The 22189-nt window shown below is 40.8% G+C and overlaps 1 protein-coding gene across 2 annotated transcripts in view; it reads right to left on the reverse strand.

The window, feature by feature from the left end:
- ANXA11 (annexin A11) overlaps positions 1 to 22189 on the reverse strand; it is a 73419-nt gene that overhangs the window by 29663 nt on the left and 21567 nt on the right. The window contains exons 1-6 of one of the 2 annotated variants that reach the window (XM_073686013.1): positions 12636 to 12783; positions 7290 to 7363; positions 6856 to 6950; positions 5216 to 5611; positions 4963 to 5044; positions 2480 to 2574 (exon numbers count right to left, since the gene is read on the reverse strand). In XM_073686013.1, the coding sequence (XP_073542114.1) occupies positions 2480 to 2574; positions 4963 to 5044; positions 5216 to 5611; positions 6856 to 6950; positions 7290 to 7341 (720 nt within the window). In that variant the 5' untranslated portion in view covers positions 7342 to 7363; positions 12636 to 12783. Of the gene's footprint in view, positions 1 to 2479; positions 2575 to 4962; positions 5045 to 5215; positions 5612 to 6855; positions 6951 to 7289; positions 7364 to 12635; positions 12784 to 22189 lie in introns of those variants that run through there. The other variant, XM_073686012.1, reaches the window with a different exon arrangement.

The raw sequence follows: 22189 nt of genomic DNA on the forward strand, positions 1-22189 counted from the left end.
TCTCCAACCACGTCAGTATATGCACATGCAGATCTGCACAAGTCACCGGCTGGAGACCCGCTCTTCATAGCTGTTTGCTAGACCTAGTGCTAATGCTACAAGCTGGTAGACCGCCATGAGCTACACATCAAGGGTCTGCAAGCTACATGTGGCTCCCAAGCAGGGAATGCCTGATTTAAATGCTTACAACTTACCATTTTCTCTTACATTTTTTAGGTATCGTTGCTAACAATTATACACAAATTTACATTGCCTTAATGTGATGATAAAACCTTGTTTTTCTCAGTAATGATTATTAATTGCAATTTGTGACAAACTTTTAATGGCTCTCTCTCTCACATCGCAGTATTAGTATTAGGACCCATTTTGACAAACCGGCCACACTTGTTCTCTGCAGTTCATGTCCTGCTGAGAACAGACATTTTAAGCTTGCTTAAAAATCGCATCACCCACATCACGCAGACTGAGAAAAACAAGGTTTTCATCAGTCCATTAAGGCACAGTAAATTAACCCAGCTGGAAGACTGCGTGTAATAGCTAACCACAATGGTAAGTTGTAAGCATGTAAATCACAATTGGATTTACACAAATATTACAGCGAGTGTATTTAACACATTCAATTACAAAAACTGAAAATATTTTTCTGTAATGCTTTTAAGAAATTCCAGATAAAAGTAATATTTGAGATGTGATATAGGAAGCCTAGAGCCATACATGCCCAATGTTTTCTAAAATGAAGAAGCCGCGGTGCTCAGAGATTTTAATTCACTCATTATGTCTGAAATAACACTTGCGATAGAGCCTCATAGTGTGAGAATTTTACTAGAATATGTATACTTGTAATCAACGATGGAGACAAGTCCACGTATCCCTACTGTCTGACCAGAACAGATGGAGAGCGGTCAATTCCTGACAGACCATGCTATCAGATATAGTTAGGAGTTACTTAGTTCCTGGGCAGCACGGTGGCTCAGTGGTTAGCACTGCAGCCTTGCAGTGCTGGGATCCTGGGTTTAAATCCCACCAAGGACAACATCTGCAAGGAGTTTGTATGTTCTCCCCGTGTTTCCTCCGGGTTCTCCGGTTTCCTCCCACACTCCAAAGACATACTGATAGGGAATGTAGATTGTGAGCCCCAATGGGGACAGCCATGATCATGTATGTAAAGCGCTGCGGAATATGTTGGCGCTATATAAAAATAAAGATTATTATTATTCCTATGGACTAATGATAGTGGCTGTGTGTGGATGTGTGTGGGGTATAGCCAAATAGGGCTTAAGGTTAAGTTCCCGCAATGAGTTTTTGACACTGCATATTTTCACTAAGCAAAGAACACAGCATCTTACAGTTCCAGCAAAGTGGATGGGATTTATAGAAACCTCATACCCAGCCAGCATTTTTTTTTTTTACGCTGCATAAACTGACCTGTGGTGTGTGTTTAAAATCTGCAACACGTCAATTTCTCTTGTGGGTACGCTGAGTTTTGTGTGCAAAATTTCTCCACAAACTATCATTAGATATGAAAAATCCACAGGTAAAAAATGCATTTTTGTTTTTACTGTGTTTCCGCAGTGTCAAAAGCACACTAAAAAATAACTACATCAATAAAGTTTAGTCAAAGCCAAATACCAGGAAGTATCAAAAAACAAAGCAGCTTTATATAGAACATGACACACCAACAAGAGACAAAAACGGCAGCGTCAAAAACACACGTAAAAAGATGCACTAAAAAACGCACCCATTTGGTGGAGAAAGGCTGCAGGAAATCTCCAACACCAAAAGCTCACCAAATACTCATGAGAATGTAGCCGGAGTCAGTTTGATTACTAGATTAGTTATGCCCCCTCTATATAAGAATATATGTGGTTAATTACTGATAATTCTATCAAGCCGTTAATTTCATGACAAGATCATAATTTAAGAAAATGTTGTACTTTCGATATGGAAAGATATTTATTACAATATATTATAGAAGATAAAAAGTCCACATACTACCTATTAAGTGAAAAACTCTGCTACATCTCTGTTGCTGCTCTGCAGTCCAGGGTTTAAATGCAAACCAAAAGCAACATCTATGGAATTAGTATATTCTCACTGTTTTTGTGCGAGTTTCCTCCTAAGCTCCAAAAACATTATATGGCCCTATAATGTGTCCAAAATAAGTAACGCAATTTGTACACCATTGGGGACAGAGACTGACATCAATGGTGAAACTCTCTGCACAGTGCTGCGGAATATTTTGGTGCTAGGACACACGATAAAAATTAATAATAACCTCTGCACTTCATATATGTATTTGTGCATTGAGAATACAAAAACAAATATTAGACTTTCATGTGCACATATATACATATCCCTCACTACACATATAGTCATGGTAACCAGAAGAAAAATATCCAATGTGTCCATGGCTGGCTGCAATCAGAGACCAGAAACATGATGTACAATGGAAATGTACTAATCTAGAATGAACACCTACCTTTCCGTAAGCAGTTTTGAAGGATAAACCAATTTGCTGCCTTTGCTTATTTGACCGGCTCCCCAGACACTCAATAATGGCCTTTTCATCAGTTCCTGATAGCAGAACATAGAAATTGTTATTTTATTTATTGTGTATCTCAAGCAAGAAAAATGATCAGCAGCAGATTATAAATGGCAAGAAGAAAAGTAAACTTCCACAGAGCTTAATGATATTTATGTTAAAATGTTCTAGGTAACAATTTACCTGTAGCTTTTCTTCAGTCCTTGTGGTATACTCTAAAGATTCCCTTAAGCCAACAGCAGAAACAAGGGCTCTTTATCAATTGAGATGGGTACAGCATCAGGCACAACAGCGTGCACATCTCGGGTGTAATACTGATTGCAAAGCAGTCAATATGGTTTAGTACTGTGCACTACATATGGCATCAAAATGCTCACAGTGGCCATATATACAGTGGTGTGAAAAAGTGTTTGCCCCCTTCCTGATTTCTTATTCTTTTGCATGTTTGTCACACTTAAATGTTTCAGACCCAAAACAAATTTAAATATTAGACAAAGATAACACAAGCAAACACAAAATGCAGTTTTTAAATGAAGGTTTTTATTATTAAGGGAACAAGAAATCCAAACCTACAGGGCCCTGTGTGAAAAAGTTATTGCCCCCTAAACCTAACAACTGTAGGGCCAACTCTTAGCTGCAACAACTGCAATCAAGCGTTTGCGATAACTGAAATGAGTTTTTTAAAAAAGCTTTGGAGGAATTTTGGCCCAAGCATCATTGCAAAATTGTTGTAATTCAGCCACACTGGAGGGTTTCCGAGCAAGAACCACCATTTTAAGATTATGCCACAGCATCTCAATCGGATTAAGGTCAAGACTTTGACTAAGGAAGTAATTCCCGGCACTCGTGTGTTCAGAGAATAATTATTCTTTTATTTCATTGCTCCAAAGGATGTTTCAGCCTGTCCCAGGCTTTGGAGCAATGAAATAAAAGAGTAATTATTCACTGAACACGTGAGTGCCGGGAATTACTTCCTTCCTGCATATTTTACTCCACGTACACCACTCTAACGGAGTCCTGATCCATTATTCCTGTGTCCAAGACTTTGACTAGGCCACTTTTTCTTAAGCCATTAAGAGGTAGACTTGCTGGTGTGTTTTGGATCATTATCCTGCTGCATAACCCAAGTGCGCTTCAGCTTGAGGTCATGAACAGATGTCCGGACATTCTCCTTCAGGATTTTTTAGTAGACCGCATAATGCATGGTTCCATTTACTACAGCAAGTCTCCAGGTCCTGTAACAGCAAAGTAGCCCCAGACCATCACACTACCACCACATTTTACTGTTGGTATGATGTTCCTTTTCTGAAATGCTGTGTTACTTCTGCGCAAGAAGTAATGATACATACACCTTCCAAAAAGTTCAACTTTTGTCTCCTTCGTCTATAGAGTATTCTCCCAGAAGTCTTGGCGATCATCAAGATGTTTTCTAGCAAAACTGAGATGAGCCTTTGTGTTCTTTTTTGCTTAACAGTGGTTTTGGTCTTGGAACTCTGCGATGCATGTCATTTTTGCCCAGTCTCTTTCTTATGGTGGAGTCATGAACAATTAAATTATTATTCCAAGATCTATTGATTAAAATGAACTTTTGTTTGTGGGAAAAACCCCTTTAACTAAGGCCTGCAGTTCTTTGGATATTGTTGTGGGGTCTTTTGTGACCTCTTGGGGTAATTTTGGTCGTCCGGCCACTCCTATGAAGGTTCACCACTGTTGCATGTTTTCACCACTTGTGGATAATGGGTCTCACGGTGGTTTGCTGGAATCCCAAAGATTTAGAAATGGCTTTATAACCTTTTCCAGACTGATAGATCTTAATTACTTTGTTTCTCATTTGTTCCTGAATTTCTTTGGATTGCATGAATTTCTTTGGATCGCAGCATGAGGTCTGGCTTTTGAGGATCTTTTAGTCTACTTCACTTTTTCAGGCAGGTCCTATTTAAGTGATTTCTTGATCAAGAACACATGTGGCAGTAATCGACCTGTGTGTCGCTAGGGAAACTTAACTCAGCTTCCCATAAATTAACTGCGGTTTATTACATCTATGTTTTAAAGGGGGGGGGGGGTCACTTTCACACAGGGCCCTGTAGGTTTGGATTTTTTTCCCCTTAATAATAAAGACCTTTATTTCAAAACTGCATTTTCTGTTTACTTGTGTTATCTTTGTCTAATATTTAAATTTATTTTGTGATCTGAAACATTTAAGTGTGACAAACATGCAAAAGAATAAAAAAAAATCAGAAAGGGGGGCAAACACTTTTTCACAGCACTATATGCCATGATGCATAATGGCTGATTGAAGAAGCAATTTAGAATTTTCAAGTTTGAAGATTTATGATGCCAAAATTATAGATTTGGTACAAAAATAAAAGAGTAAAAACAATGTCAAATGCATTAGAACATTTTCTTTTGCAATTCCTTACCAAATCCTTTCATGGCCTTTCTGAGAACTTCAGCATCTCTGAGTGGATCAAAGTTTGGTGCATCTGTGATCGTGCCTCGATTCTAGATAGAAAACAAGCAAATTCTGAATCAAGCAGTGTTATCTGTACATTGCGTTATGTAGAGCATTCACAAATGAAAATCAAAGGGTTCATCCTCCATAAAGAACACTTTTCCATTCACCCCATTTTGGCTTAAATAGAAAAGAGACTGCAAGTTGTCATATAGCATTACCTTCATATGAGGAATACTGGGTGTTACTGATGGTTGCGATGGATACTGTGGCATAGAGGGGTTTACTGCTGGAGCTTGGGGGTAGTTTGGCATTGGTTGCTGGCCAGGGAAAGTCATCGGTGGCTGCCCAGGTGCTGGCATCGGTGGCTGTCCTGGTGTTGGAAGTGGTTGTCCTGGAAGCTGACCTGGGTATCCTGCATTATACCCTGGCATCCCTGGTTGATGTCCAGCATCTGGAGCAGGATACATACCATAACCAGGCACTTGTGGTTGTTGTGGTGCCCCAAAACCAGGTGCAGGAGGATACCCACCCCCTGCTGGTGGATACCCACCACCTGCTGGTGGATACATTGCTTGGGGAGGGTTCATTCCTCCAAATGGGTAGCCCGATCCTGGCTGTGACAAGCAGAATACATTTAATCAATACAATATAAGTTACCTAGAAGTTCTACAACGCCTGCATATGCAATGTTTTTCTCTAAATTCTTTATCACAACACTCATCAATCAACAGAAAACAGTATCATGAATCTGACAGCAAACTATTTGTTAAAGGGAATCTGTCAGCAGGTTTTTGCTACCCCGTCTTAGAGCAGTGTCATATAGGGGCAGACTCCCTGATATCAGCAATGTGTCACTTACTGGGCTGCTTGCTGTAGTTTTGATAAAATCACTGTGTTCTGAGTAGCAGATTATCACTTGAGGACTAGTAAAGCTGCAGCCAGGTAGTCCTCCATATTCATGAGCTGTGTGTAACCCACCCAAAGCACTGATTGGACGCTTACTGTGTACATTGTACATGAGCAGAAAGCTGCCAATCAGGGGTCGGGCGGGGTTAAACAGAGAACTGCTAGCATAGTAATTACATCTTTGAACTGGATCCTTTATTAGTTACTGGGCGCTTACATTTCTGTGTTCTGGGTCATAGATTGTATTCTACTAACAGATTCGAAGGGGTTGTCGCCATTTAACAAACTTCTGCCCACAGGCTCATTTATGTGTAAAGATACAAACTATGTTTTACTTCCTCCCAGGATCCAGCACTGTGTTTCCACTGCCGCCCCAGTCTCTGTTTGACTGCAGCGGTGAAATCATGTCAACAGCACTGCAGCCATCACTGGCCTCTAGAGGGTGGTGCCGTCTACATCTGATTTCAGTCATTGGCAGCAGCAGTGTCTACATCATATCACTTCTGCAGCCAAACAACAGAGACTAGGGCAGCAGTGGACACACAGCACTGGACCCATCTAGAGAGGGTAAGTAAAGCACAGTTTGTCTATTTTTTTTTACATATAACTAGGCCTATGGGAAGAAGTTTGTTGAAAGTTCACAATCTCATAAAAAAAGCTCCCTGATATCAGCAGCATATTCATTTCTGAATGACTCCACAAAGAATACTTTTTATACTCAAATACCTTTTTGATCTTTACATGGGTATTCTCCAATTCACTATTATAGGAATTACCAAAACAGCAGAGCGCAGCCTGCATGATTATTATTTATTTATATAGCAGGCCACCACATAGACAAGTCTTCCCACCTCAGACATGAATTGCTAAGGTGAGAATATACTTTAATGGCTGTTTTCCTTTAAAGGCTAATATTAACTCATTTATTGTTCTAATTGCTGACAGTACTCACCATATATTGTTGTGGATTGTACTGCTGAGAGAAGCCCGCTTGCATATCCAATCCTATGGGAGGTGTGTTACTGGGTGCACCCCATGGGTTACTGCCTGTAGTAAAAAAACAAGCAGAACAACCATTATATACCTAAGAATAAACATAGCCTCTTGTGTGTGGATGGGAAAAAAGGGAAGTTTTACCACAATCAGATATTCTAAAGCAATATCTGAAATCAACCAAACAATAGCCACTATGTAAAAAGCAGAACTGAGGCCTCCCTTAAAGGAGATAAAGATGAAGCAAAAAAAAAAAAAAAATCAAAACTTTCTGAACTAAATAAATAGGAGAATATGATTCTTACCCCCTTTGGAGACCAGGAGGAATGTGAGTAAATTCATACAATATATAGTAGACAGGACGTGTACAGAGGAGAAGTTTGAATTTCTTACCTGTAGGAACAGGAGGAAAGCCGCCCATCGGAGGATAACCGGGATAACTCATTGTTTACTCCGATAGTCTACACCTAAAATGAGAGGATGTATGCTAAAAATTAATGTTCCTTTTTAATCTCAGCACATTTAGAGCAACAGACGTATTGAAGTTACTTCCGATTGGAGAAATCCATACAGTTGCCACCAGTGCAGCCCCATTCAGATAAATAGACCTGATTTTCAGTTTATTGGAATTTCTACAACATTTCTGCCCTCTGAATATCTCCTAAAGGGATATTCCCATCACAAACTAATGGCATAGCCACAAGCTATGATTGATATGGAGCAATTCTCATTTTAAATGCCAATTACACTGACTGCAATAACTACTGCATGACGTAGACAGGTCTGTAAGAACCACAATAACGGGCTAATATTTCTACAGTACTTTGAGATATTCATGAGAAGAGTGCTCACCCCACTTGGAGGTGACTGACAGCTGGTCATTGTGCCCGCTTCTAGAGCGGCTCATCAGTCATTGTAATAAAGGGAAGGACTAGAGATGAGTAGATCGATGTTTCCAGGTTAGTGACACATGGCTGCTAGACAGGAGGCCCGTAAACCTATAATCTTCTGGCATCCCCAGAGCGGCTTTTGATTAGCCAGTGCTGGCGCAATGTTATCTGTGCATCCCGTTGCACCGGGGATGCCAGAAGGTGAGAGATTCAAGGGCCTCCCATCTAGCTGCCAGATACCACTGACCTGCATACTGGACCAGAGTCCTGCAAATAGATCCGCTCATCTCTAGTAGGGAGTGATGGTGAGGAACACCCATGAATATAGCAAATATAGCAAACTTACAAGGGGGAATGAGAGGAATTCATGAAGTCAGATTTGCTTGCGATTGCGTTGGTGTTATTTGCAACAAATTTCTCAAATTGTTGAACAATATTGGAATCTGAGAGTCCTCAGTGGTTGATACCTTTTAATGGCTAACTGAAAATATGGTAAACATAGCAAGCTTTCGAGACAGCTCAGGTCTCTTCTTCAGGCTAATAATGACACCAAATCTGAAAAGACATACATATATACATAGGCAAAAAAAAGAGGGAAAAAAAAAAAAAAAATCAGTGCTATGTGCTGTCGTAAATACGACAGGTGACGTAAAGCAGAGTCAGGCTAGGGAGGGGGAGAGGAGCTGGGAAAGTGAAAGCAAGATTCTAAGATAGGCGGAACAAATTGTATTATTGGTATATGGTTAGTAACCTGTGGAGATCTGAAAATACTTAAGTGAGTTGTGGAAAGCGATAAATCAAAGCAAGAGAGTTCACATACATGTCAAAAGTTCGTTGTCCTCAAAATGGAGTCTCTTGGAGATGTGATATCACCAGTTGTCCTTTAAATTTATATAACACATGAATATATGATATCCCCAAATGCCCATTTATTTTGTATAAAAGCTCATGAATCCATGTGATACATTTAATCCTGTTTAATCCTGTAGCAAAGCACTTTTCCAGCCCTGACCACAGTTTAACAGATATGAATCTGCTCATCTTAAAAAGCAACTTCAAATCTCGGAGAGAGAGAAGAATTTGGGAATACAAACTGACAACAACCTTTGACACATTCAAAACAGGATTAAATGTATCACATGGATTCATGAGCTTTTATACAAAATAAGTGGGCATTTGGGGATATCATATATTTTTTGACATGTATGTGAACTCTCTTGCTTTGATTTATCGCTTTCCACAACTCACTTAAGTATTTTCAGATCTCCACAGGTTACTAACCATATACCAATAATACAATTTGTTCCGCCTATCTTAGAATCTTGCTTTCACTTTCCCAGCTCCTCTCCCCCTCCCTAGCCTGACTCTGCTTTACATCACATGTCGTATTTACGACAGCACATAGCACTGATTTTTTTTTTCCTCTTTTTTTGCCTATGTATATATGTATGTCTTTTCAGATTTGGTGTCATTATTAGCCTGAAGAAGAGACCTGAGCTGTCTCGAAAGCTTGCTATGTTTACCATCTTTTCAGTTAGCCATTAAAAGGTATCAACCACTGAGGACTCTCAGATTCCAATATTGTTCTATCTACTGGCTAACACGTTACAAATATTCTTTACCTTATCAAATTGTTGAGCGATGTTTCATAAATTTGGGGCACTTAAGATATTACACTACTGTCAAGAAATGTTACTTCACCCTCCTACTCAAGTTGAAAAAAAAAAAAGAAGAAAAGTAAATCACAAGTGAAATATAGCTAAAACAGGGGAAATGCTGGGGAACCTGATCCTTTGGACAAGTTAAAAGTAAAAACAGAGCACAACTTTTACAAATGTGTCTAAAAAGTAAAAATGATAAATTCCCCCTAAGTGTTTGTCTAACAGGAGCGATCAAAGAAATCAGCAAACAGTACAACAAGAATGTGCAGAAAGAATGGGATACATTCATTTTCAAAGCAGGTATGAAAATTAAAGCATTTATCACATTAATTGCAGAGTAAAAAATCAATCATGTATAATCTCAAACATACACACTGATCAGCTGCCTCCTAATAAAGAGCCCAAGCCCTGGACTGCCATTAAAGTGTTAGCAGTCTCTTCCTCTACATCTACACCACTCCAGCAGAATAAATCATTAGATTGTGGTCCACGGTGTTGGACACTCAGGTTCCCTCATGCTTATATGGTGCCTCCAGGATGTGTATACAGAGCAATTAGACAAATTACAGACATTAAGAAAATGCTTGGCAAATAAAACCGGGTGTTCGCATGTCCATACAGTGCAAACATCAGGCTGGGTATGAAGAACACCTGAGCATTATATCTCAATGATGACCGATAATGCAATAACAAGGCGCAGACTATTGATTATATGCCAGAAAATACCCCTCTATAAAGATTTATACTTTTATTAGTATACATTAAAAATACTCAATATAGAAATAAGTAAAAAAAAAATTATGACTAGACAACCCTCGTGGGATCATACAGATCCGAATAAAGTGCATAACATAAGTGCATGAAAATGGTGAAGTCTCAACTATAATTTGTAGAGAGGAGACTACACCAATGTTAATCAATCTGGCAGGCAGAAAATATGGGAAGGACACATATATATATATATATATATATACACACACATACATATATATATACATATATATACATATATATACATATACATATATACACATATATATACATATATATACATATATACACATATATATACATATATATATATATATATATATATATATATATATATATATATATATATATATATATATATATATATATATATATATATGTCCCTATTATAGCCATGTTGGTAATCTTATCCCTGCCTGATCGCAGAAGTTGCCACCCTAATGAAGGAATGGCGCCCCTGCTCACCGGTAGCTCACCCTCAAGGCAATAATGACCCTTAAATAAAGACAATTCAAAAATGAGACTAGCATTATAGGACCCTTCCTATTGATTTAATGTGTCTAAAACAATGAAATTACTTTACTTCATTTCCTGCTTCACATAAGGCCCATGAGGTTATGTGGGGATCGATTATTCCCCTTACAAGTGGTCATGGTCCTGGTCCATCTGGATGCAGAGTGGTAGACCCAACGCTTTTCCCCCTTTTTATGGAGTGTAAGGGTTCCTTAGGGAACGATATTCATGTGTTGGCACAATCACCCATCGTGCTGGCCAAAGGGTAGGGGTGGCAATCTAATGATGCCGCCACTGGTTATTTCAATAATCCCGCCGGAATGCGTCACCGGTAACCACTTCCAGTTCGTAAGACGTTGGAACGCATATTGCGTTCCACATGTGCTCCGTGTCACATCTGGTCACACATATCTTCCGGTTCCCGCCACAAATGAATTCATTGTTTCTGGTCGAATTATATAATTTCCTAAATTGTATAAGGAAGGAAAAGCTTTCCACCTACTTAAATATGCAAACCTGCAACCATCAGGCTGGGCATGGAGAACTTCTGAGCATATGTCAATGCCAACTCAGAGAAACTAAACTGCTGTTGGCTGAAATAGGAAATAAAATCATTGTTCTTTTCTTGGGTATATGAGGCCCACTGTATCATATAATACAATGTCTGAATAGTCTACTTTTTCACTGGTCAAGCTGCAATTGATAAGTCTGTGCAGAAAAATATTTAGATTTGAGAGTCCTCAGTGGTTGATACCTTTTAATGGCCAACTGAAAAGATGGTAACAAATTGCAAGCTTTCGAGACTACTCAGGTCTCTTCATCAGGCTAGTATAACACAAAATCTGAAGAGTCACATATTTATACACAATAAGACACAAGAGAGAAAAAAAAAAAAGTGCAATAGGTAAGACAGGTCATGAAAAGCAGAGTTATTATGGAAGAAATAAACAGTTCTGGCTATAAATATTTTAGCAGTTAATAGGAGTGTGAAGATTTTATTGTCCTGTGTCCAGTGTTGTGATGACCTCACAGGTCTGAGAGTCTGAGGAACACATTCCTTAGTTGATGTAGAATGACATAAATCCATGCAACATGAATATTCCTGCTCTGAAAGTGTTAAAGGTCATCATCAGTTTATATTCTGAGATTCTCCTTTCTCTCTGAGATTTGAAGTTACCTTTTAATACCAGTAATTTCATATCTTTTATGCTGTGATCAGGGGAACAAAAATGCTTGGCTACAGGCAGATCTATTTTTTTTCTTTTATTGTGTGGCGATGATGATTCATCCTTGTTCTAAGTTTTTGCCCTGTCTCCCCTACATAAAGACCCCCAGCTGGACATTTGGTGCATATAATTAAGTACACTACATTAGATGTGATGCAGCTGAATGTACCTGGGATCTTAGTCTGTGCAGATATTACACAAGGGCACAGTTAGGCTCCCATACACAAGGTAATGCTGGGTGAATGTGCCGATATTGACAGGTTCGGCTGACGGTCTAATGAGTATGTGGGTGCCAGCCAACTGCTGGTTGGGAGAGATGTCGATAGTGTATGTCCGATTTCGGACTGCTGATCACATTGTTCTCCCAGAGATAAGCCGCCACCCAATGTGTTGGCGGCGTTCTCACAGAGAACACAGAAGCGCTCAGCCGAGTGGGCACTCCTGTATATGGGAGAGTCGAACGAGATGGCTGTCAGCCAAATGAGTATTGTTCAGCAGACAGCCCTCTAATGTGTATGGCCGACTTTACTTAAGTTTATGGGAAGTAGATTACGACAGCTGCAGATCTGTTTGTTTCCTAATCACCAGTATATCTACGGTTAGCACACTTGCAGCTGTGACTTCGCAGAAACCTAGCAATGCTATATGGATGGTAAAAAGCTAGCAGGCAGCATTTACCTAGTGAAGAGAGCGGACAGAGCACAGCTGTAGATCCATACAAGCTTCCTGGATTTGTTGTTCACTACCGACATTACAGGAGAAGGGCGTACTCCTCCCACAGCTATCTACAAGGCCTGGAGCCCTGTGCACTTAACTCACTTAGGGAGTGTTTGCTATGAAAATAGCTCCAGCAGCTGCCAGATACGCTGCAGACCCACCCACAGCCTTTGCTAACACTTCAGCCTGCCTAGGAACTAACACTGTGCTCCATGCCCCTATGCCCTGCTCAATGCACAAGGAGTAGTTTATTAACTGTAGATAACGAGCACTAAGGTATTCCCTTACAGGCAATATCACACAATAAATATATTTTATTAATTAATTCATATATATTAAAAAAACACAACACAAGGACAAGTTAAAATACAAAAGACAATACAAACAAAAAATAAAAAAGTAGCTCAGGAGGGGGGAGGGGTATGCCCACCGTATAAGAATGGTATATAGGCCAAAGAAGGGGAGGGTAATTAAATATTACAATTTAATCATCCATGTACAGATTAGATGTATATAGACGTATATAGACAGTCTCCAGAGATCAGTATATTAATAAGAACGAATACCCTCAGGAATTTTATTGAAATCTATATATTCAAAGTGCAAATGCAATCAAAATGGTTATGATTCATACAAAATAAGAATGACTCATTGAAAATGCAAGTGCAATACCACATGTAGGGTTATACCCTCTGGAGACCAAAATCTAATGGGTTATAATAAATCAAGTAGAACAATAAACCTCATCCCTAATTACAAGGCAGAATATCAGCACATAATAAGACATCAAATAACAAAATCAGATGGACTCACCACTGTCCCCTCTCACCACTCCAAGTGGAGTGGTGAGTCCTTCTGATTTGTTATTTGATGTCTTATTATGTGCTGATATTCTGCCATTTGTAGAATTAATAAGATCAAATCAAAATATTAAAAGGCATTCCTTCAGGATTGAGACAACACAAAGTGGGTCTTTTTGCAGATGATGTTCTTATAATGGTAACAGATCCAATAAACTCTTTGAGACTATGTGCCCACGATGCAGAAATGCTCAGAATTTTTTCCTGAGCGTTTCTGCATCTCCCTGGCAGAAAAAAATGCATGCGGATTGTACATGTGGATTGTACATGCGTTTTCCTGCCAGGGACATGCTGATGTGAAGCGTTCTTCACAAGCATTTCCGCATGCGGGTTGTCAAGCGCTTTCCAAGCGATAGCATCACTTGGAAAGTGCTTGTGACAACTAGGTCACACTATATAAATCTATGCAACCGGCATGGATTTATATAGTGTGACCCGAGAGAGTGGTTAAAAATAAACCAATACTTACCCTCCGATGGCCCCTGCAGGCTTGCTGCGCTCCTGTGCTGGCAGCCGGCAGATTGCAGTACGCTGTACTTAAATGACCTGCCGTCACATGACTGACGTCAGCGCAGGTCCTTCAGTCCTGCGCGATCTATCGGCAGCCAGCACAGGGAAGGAGTCCGGGGGCCGTCGGAAGGTGAATATAATCTTTATTTTTTAATTTTATTCTTTTTTTTTTATGGTACCTGGGTGTGGAGGAGAGTCTCCTGTCCTCCACACCCGGGTACCATCCGCACATTAGAACGCGCCAATTACGCAAGTACAGATGCAGTCTTGCGGAATTGGCGCGTTCTAATGCAAGTCAATGGCGGCGAAAAAGCAGCGCTTCCGCAAAATTAATGGACATGCTGCGGATTTTTGAGCGCAGCATAAACGCTGTGGAAAAATACGCAGCATGGGCATTGAAAGTGCGGAATTGCATTGGAGACCATGGGGGAAGGTTTACCAAGCATTTACGCTGCGGAAATTCCGCAGCGTAAATGCTTGAAAAACGCATCGTGGGCACATAGCCTTCGAGAGATATCCGCGTTAGTAAAAATTTTTGCCTGAATATCATTTTATAAAATAAACGAGACCAAATATAAAATCTTGAGTTTTTACCTGGATATAAATCTAAATAATTCTATGAAAAGTGAGTTCCCATACACCTGGGAAGATTCAAATATACCCTTTTTGGGTATAAGGCTGTTTGCCCACTATGCGTTTTTTAAGCGTTTCCGCTGCAGAATCACTTAAAAAACGCATGGTAGAAGGCCTGCCATGTTCCCCAATGATAATCCGCATGTGCTGTGCACATGCTGCGGAAATTTCCGCTGCGGATTATCATTGCGGAAAAAAACACAGCACTACCAATTATTTTGCGGAATCGCAGCGTTTTCGCCGCCATTGACTTGCATTAAATCGCTTAATATCCGCATCACTGCATGTGCACATGCGGATATCATGCGGTTCTATGCGCGGATGGTACCCGAGTTTGGAGAAGAGGAGGTACCATAGTACCTGTAAAGAAAAAAAAAAAAGAATAAAATAAAAAATATACATTATACTCACCTTCCGATGGCCCCCGGTCTCCATGGCGATGCGTCTTGGCTTGCCGGCAGCTTGTGATGGTCTAAAAAGGACCGGCCATGACGTCATTTAGTCATGTGACGGGTCATGAGACCGCTGACGTCGGCGGTCGAGTGACCCGTCACATGACTAAATGACGTCATGGAAGGTCCTTTTAGACCACCGCTAGACACCGGACGGATCGGATAAGGACACCGGGGGCCATCAGAAGGTAAGCATAATATTTAATTTTTTACCATTCTTTTGGTCACAATATATAAATCCATACCGTTTGCATGGATTTATATAGTGTGACCAAGTTGTCAAGCACTTTCCAAGTGATGCTAAAATCGCTTGGAAAGCGCTTGACAACCCGCATGCAGAAATGCATGTGAAGAACGCTTCACATCCGCATGCCCCTGGCAGGAAAACGCATGTACAATCCGCATGTGTTTTTTCTGCCAGGGAGATGCAGAAACTCTCAGGAAAAATCCGGAGCATTTCTGCATCGTGGGCACACAGCCTAACTTTTTGATGATATTCTAATTTAGTGAGATGCACCTGTATGTCACACAAAATAGTTCATAAATAACATTTCCCACATGTCTACTTTACATCAGCACAATTTCTGCAGAAATTTTTTTTTTGTTAGCAAGTTATAAGGGTTAAAATTTGACCAGCAATTTCTAATTTTTGCAACAAAATTTATAAAACCATTTTTTTTTTTAGGGAGGACATTACATTTGAAGTGACACCATTCTAAAAACGGCACCCCTCAAGGTGCTCAAAAGCACATTCAAGAAGTTTATTAACCCTTCACGTGCTTCACAGGAACTGAAGCAACGAGGAAGGAAAAAAATAACATTTAATAACTTTTTTCACAAAAAATTTTACTTCATGCACCAATTTTTACAAGGGTAACAAGAGAAAGTGGACCATAAAATTTGTTGTGCAATTTCTCCTGAGTATGCAGATACCCCATATGTGAGGGAAAACTACTGTTTGGGTGCACGGCAGGGCTCAGAAGGGAAGGAGCACGTTTGACTTTTTCAATGCAAAATTGGCTGGAATCTAGAGCAGACGCCATGTTGCGTTTGGAGAGCCCCTGATGCGCATAAACATTGGAAATCCCCCACAAGTGACCTCATATTGGAAACTAGACCCCTCAAGGAATTTTACCAAGGGGTATAGTGAGCATTTGAACAAAGGTATGACAGAATTTGATAACATTATGTCGCCATATTAAATAAGTTGCCATTAGTGTTGAGCATGTGCTCGCTACTTGAGTTTGCATCGGGTACTCGGGTATGCACTGAGTATCACAGGTAACATGCTCGAGTCCCTGCCAAGCATGTTTAACGGCTGTTAGACACCCAAAAAAAAAAAAAACATTCGCGGATTGCTCGTGTATAGCAGGCAGTTCCGCGTGTTTTTTCTGTGCACACAGTGCGTTTTTGGTGCGTTTTTTCTGCACGGAAATGGGCCAAAAAAAGCATTGCAAACCTTATTCCATGATTTCCTATGACATTTTGCAAGTTCTGTGCACATGATCAAGATTTTTCCTGACTAAATTTCATGTGCAGAAAAAGAAGCAGCATGTCCATTCTTTGTGCGTTTTAGCCTGTGTTTTTCCAATACAATGCATTGGAAAAAATGAATGGCAAATCTGCGGGCAAAAACACACAAAAAAAAAAATCAAAAACGCTGCAGATTTTCAGCAGCGTTTTTGCTGCCAAGAGGTGCAGAAATTTCTGCAAGCAATTCCTGATCGTGTGCACATAGCCTAACAGCCGCAAAACATGTGGGGCGGGGACTTGAGCATGTCACTCGAGCACCCGCAATTCTCGGAGCATACCAGAACACCCAATGCAAACTCAAGTAGCGAGCACTTGCAAGCAACACTAGTCATATCGTCATCTTTTTTTTTTCTTCACTTTTGAAAAAATCCTAACCCCAACTCCAACTCTAATCCTAACCTCAAACCCAACTGCAAAAAAAGCTGTTTCTTTTATGTCATCTATAGCAGTGAGATCACACAAGCATAATATTTTATCTCCCAATTAATACTGTTAATAATCTATTAACAGTGCAGAAAATATAAGAAGCCATAAGAGGCTCACTAGTGGAGAATAAATTATTATCCCTCACATTCTTACGGTATCTTATATATGGAACTTATAATAATTAAATTATTTGACAGAGAGAGTTGGGCTACTTCATATATCAACTTATAATACCCAGCCAATAATTATAGGGACATCGGCTGTGGACAATTTATTTTTGTGTCCTCACATTTAAAATAAGAAACTTGTGGGCTTGAACTGCTTAAAATTATACAACAGTAGCCCTATATACATCTTTTGATGTATGAATATTCATTTATAAATAATTTTTATAAAACAAGAGTTTTTTAATTATATTAATAAAAGTTAAATTTTATTCACACACCTTTTTCTTTCTCAATACCCTTTCCAATTTATATTAGATATTTGTATCAGTGGTGACCACTAGTGTGAATTTTGTCCATTATCCTAATCAGTATTCTATGTAATTTAATTCTATTTTCTCCAATCCCCTCCACGACAGCACACCTGGAGTAATACCAAAGAATGAATTTTAGGGAGGGACAACAGCCTGAAGGACTTTCCTTCCAAATGCTAAGTCTCTATTAGATATTACATCTAGTCTATAATGTTTAGCAAAGGTATGGACAGACGACCATGTAGCTGCCCTGCAAATCTGCTCGATGGATGCACTAGCTTTTTAAGCCCAGGAGACCGACATAGCTCTAGTAGAATGAGCTTTCAAGGATTCCGGAGGAGGCAAATCTTGAACTATGTATGCTTCACAAATTGCTTTCTTAATCCAATTTGCTAGCGTATTTTTTGCAATTCTCTTTCCTTTATTTGGGCCTCCATATTGGACAAATAGGTTCTCATCCTTCCTCCAGGTTTCAGTATCCCTCAAATAGCGGATTATAGTCCTTCTTACATCCAACGTGTGGAATACTTCTTCCTTGCTATTTGATGGATTTTGACAGAATAACGGAAGAATTATGGGCTGAGACATATGAAAATTAGACGAAACTTTGGGTAGAAAAGAAGGATCCAACTGGAGGATGATCCTGTCCTCCAAAATACGACAATAAGGCACGGCTTGGATTTCACTCACTCTTCTGGCTGTAGTCAGAGCTATAAGCAATGCCGCTTTCCAAGACAATTTGTCTATGTGTGCCTCCGCTATTGGCTCGAAAGGATGCATAGTTAGGCCTCTAAGAAGTACGTTGAGATCCCAAGGTGGAACTATTTTAGCTCCTGTTGGATTAATCCGAGAAGCAGCTATCATGAACCTCTTAATCCATCTGTTTTGGGCCAAATCAGCATCAAAATAGGAACTTAAAGCCGAGACTAGGACCTTCAGTGTGCTTGGTCTTAATCCTTTAGACAGACCGTCCTGTAGGAAAACCAATATTCTGGCCACGTCAGGCCGAAAAGGATCTAATGGACGAGGCTCATACCACAGCTTGAAAGCATTTTTCCATAGATGGAATTCGTGACTGGTTTTCTGCTTTTCTGCAGTGTATGGATCACCTGTACTGAGAAGCCTCTGGCTTTTAAGAGAGCGGTCTCAGAAGCCAAGCTGCTAGAGACAAATTCTGAGGGGCCGGATGGAAAATCGAGCCCTGATGCAGTAGATTGTGGATTCGAGGAAGCATCAATGGTTCCTCCATTCTTAGACTGCTTAATGTTTCAAACCATGCTCTTTTTGGCCACATTGGAGCTATTAGGACAGTCTTGACCCCTTCCAACCTGATTTTTTGTAAAGTCCTTGGTATTAACGGAATCGGGGGGAAAAGCATAAGCGAGCCCGACTTTCCAAGGGTGAGCGAATGCATCTATCCCTGTTGCTGAATCCTCGGGGTCCAAAGAAAAAAAGGCTCTTACTTTTGCGTTCTTCTGGATCGCAAACAGGTCCACATCTGGGTATCCCCACTTTTGAACAATTATCTGAAATATCTTCGAGTTCAGACTCCACTCCCCTGGATGAATGTCTTTTCTGTTCAGAAGATCTGCATGATAGTTGTCGGAGCCCCTCAGGTGCAGAGCCGATAAGGACAGTAGATGCTGCTCCGCCCAGTGGAAGATTCTTTCTGAGATCATCGGTAACCTCCTGTTTCTTGTACTTCCCTGATGTCTCAAGTGGGCTACAGTTGTCATATTGTCCGAGTAGACTCTGACATGCGACCCCTGAAGCAGAGAATTGGCTGAACATAGGGTTTCTTCCACCGCTTTCAGTTCTCTTAAGTTCGAGGACTGCTCTGCTATTTCTTGCGACCAGACCCCTTGGTAGGCCACGTGGGAGACTACTGCTCCCCATCCCCTTTCGCTTGCGTCTGTTTTGACGGATAACAAGGGAAGTTGAATCCAAGCTGAACCTTTCTCCAGATTTCCTGGATAGAGCCACCAATTTAAAAATGCTTTCACCTTCTCTGGCAGATGAATTCTGTTGGAGAGGGAACTTGGAGATCTGTCCCAACAGGAAAGGTACCGCCTGAATAAATGAGGTCATGGACCAGAGGACGGACATGGCGAATCTTAATGACACTCCGCTGCGGTTCTTTAGTGCATAGACTTTCAACCTCAACTGAATCTGCTTTTCTTTTGGCAAAAAAGAGGCTTGTTGCTGAGAATCCAGGAGAATTCCCAAGAAGGTCTTCCTGGTGGAGGGAATCAGATCTGACTTTTTGTAGTTTATCAACCATCCCAAAGATTCCAGGATCTGGAGGGTCATCTGAAGGTCTCTTTCCAAACTTGAAACCAAGGAAGCCATCACAAAAAAATTGTCTAAATATGGGACGAAGCAGATATTCCGTTTCCTTAGATAAGCTACTTCCTCTGCCATGATCTTTGTAAATAGGCGGGGTGCTGACGAAATGCCGAAGGGGAGTACATTGAATTGAAAGTGAAGTACCCTTCGGTTCTGAGTTACAGCAAATCTGAGAAATTTTCTGTAATCCGGATGAATTGGCACGTGGTAGTAAGCCTCTTGCAGGTCTACTGTTGCCATGACAAATCCTTTCCCAATCAACGGAACCGTGGACTTTATCGACTCCATCTTGAACCTTCTGTATTTCACATATTGGTTGAAATGTTTCAGATTGAGGATTATCATGTAAGAACCTGAGACCTTCCTTAGCAGAAACACCCGAGAATAGTGTCCCTCTCCTTGTTCGTTCCAGGCGAGGCACTGGTAAAATGACTCCAGAGTTTTGAAGCTTCTGAAGACCTAACATTAGGAGCCTGTGTAATCTTGTTAATGGTAAAGATGTTACCTCTATCACTCTTGGAGGGTAGATGGTAAAGTCTATTTCTGCTCCTATCATCACCATGTCCAGTATCTTCCTGTCTGAAGATATCAGCTGCCATTGAGGAAGGAAGTTTGTAATTCTGCCTCCTACCTTCTTGGTGTCATTGTCTGTCCAGCCTAGAACCTTGAAAGATATTCCTTCCTCTTCCCCCTTTTGGGTAACTCCAGCGACCAGTTTTACCCTGGCCTCTGTACTGAAATGTTTGCTGCTATTGTTGTTGAGGGGGGAGAAATGGTCTCTTTCTGAAACTTCTTGGGTTCTTTGGCTCTGGCAGAGACTTCTTCTTGTTGGATGCTTTCTCCAACAACTCGTCTAGGACCGCCCCAAACATATACTCTCCTTTAAATGGAATGGAACAAAGCTTATATTTTGATGCGTTGTCCCCACTCCACATCTTCAACCACAGGGCTCTTCTCGTAGAATTCGATAATGCTGCCGATCTTGCCGCAATCTTGACCGACTCCGCTCAGGCATCAGCTAGGAATCCAGTGGCCTTCTGCAGCAAAGGAAGAGATGCTAGGAGGTCTTCTCTAGGAGTACCTTTCCAGAGATGTTCCTCTAGTTGCTGGAGCCAGAGGAACATGGAACGAGCTACACAAGTTGAAGCAACATTAGTCTTCAGTGAAGCCGCCGATGTTTCCCATGCCTTCCTTAGCAGAATGTCCATCTTCCTATCCATAGGATCTTTGAGCTGTGACGAGTCTTCAAAGGGAAGGGTTGTTTTCTTCGCAACCCTTGCCACCTGTACATCAACCTTCGGGACTTCCATCCAAAGCTTAGCCGCCTTTTCATCTAGAGGGAATCTATCCTTCATTTCTCCTGCCATACTAAGCCTTTTCTCAGGTGACTCCCATTCATCCAAAATAAGACTCTGAATGTTGTCATGCACAGGGAACACTAACTTCTTTTTGGATTTCAGACCCCCAAACATTTCATCCTGAACTGTACGGGTTTCCTTCTCCTCTTCCACCTGCATCGTGTCTCTCACATGCGACAACAATTCCTCCATATTCTCGGACGAAAAGTAATATTTCCTACCTTCCTCCTGATCAACACTTAGGACCCCATCTTCCGGTTCCTCCATAGACCCTAATTCTGAATCAGAGGTCTCCCTAACCGTATATTTTCTCCTTTTGGGGGGAGATGGACCTTCAGCTCTGGCTTGTGAAAAGGTCTGTGAGAAGGAGGCTAGGGAAGATTGTATTTCCTACCGAACCATTCCCCTGACTTCTTCCATAAGGGAAGGCTGTTCTTCCTTCACAATGTTGTCAGTGCATTTCCGGCATAGGTGTTTCTTATGCCCTGAAGCAAGCTTTTTTCTACAGATGGCATATTTGCGAACTGTAGTGCTTTCTCCCACTCTCCGTGCAGGATCCTTGTCTCCCTAAATTAAAAATAAAAAGAGGGAGATTTAAAATATATTTAGGATCCTGCTCAAAAGAGAGTGGGGAACAACCCAGGACCTAGTACTTACTGGGGCCGGGTTAGCGCTGGGCTCTGCAGACGCAGGCTTTGGAACAGCACCCTCCATAGTAGCAGAATATTCTGTCCTACCTTAATGGAGTCTTCTCATCTGGGTCTTTTGTAGGGGAGACTGAGATCCAGCGCCAAATTTTCACCTATCCGGTGAAGGATCCTCATTTTTGGGGCAAACCGCAGCTTCTCTATTTGAATTTCCCGCCGCGGCCCCATGCGTTCCACGGTGGAACGCACCGGAAGTGACGTCCCGCAGGCCG

This window comes from Phyllobates terribilis, unplaced genomic scaffold, assembly GCF_046119375.1.
Source record: "Phyllobates terribilis strain yellow unplaced genomic scaffold, ASM4611937v1 Scaffold_5__5_contigs__length_657084704, whole genome shotgun sequence".
Taxonomy (NCBI): Eukaryota; Metazoa; Chordata; class Amphibia; order Anura; family Dendrobatidae; genus Phyllobates; species Phyllobates terribilis.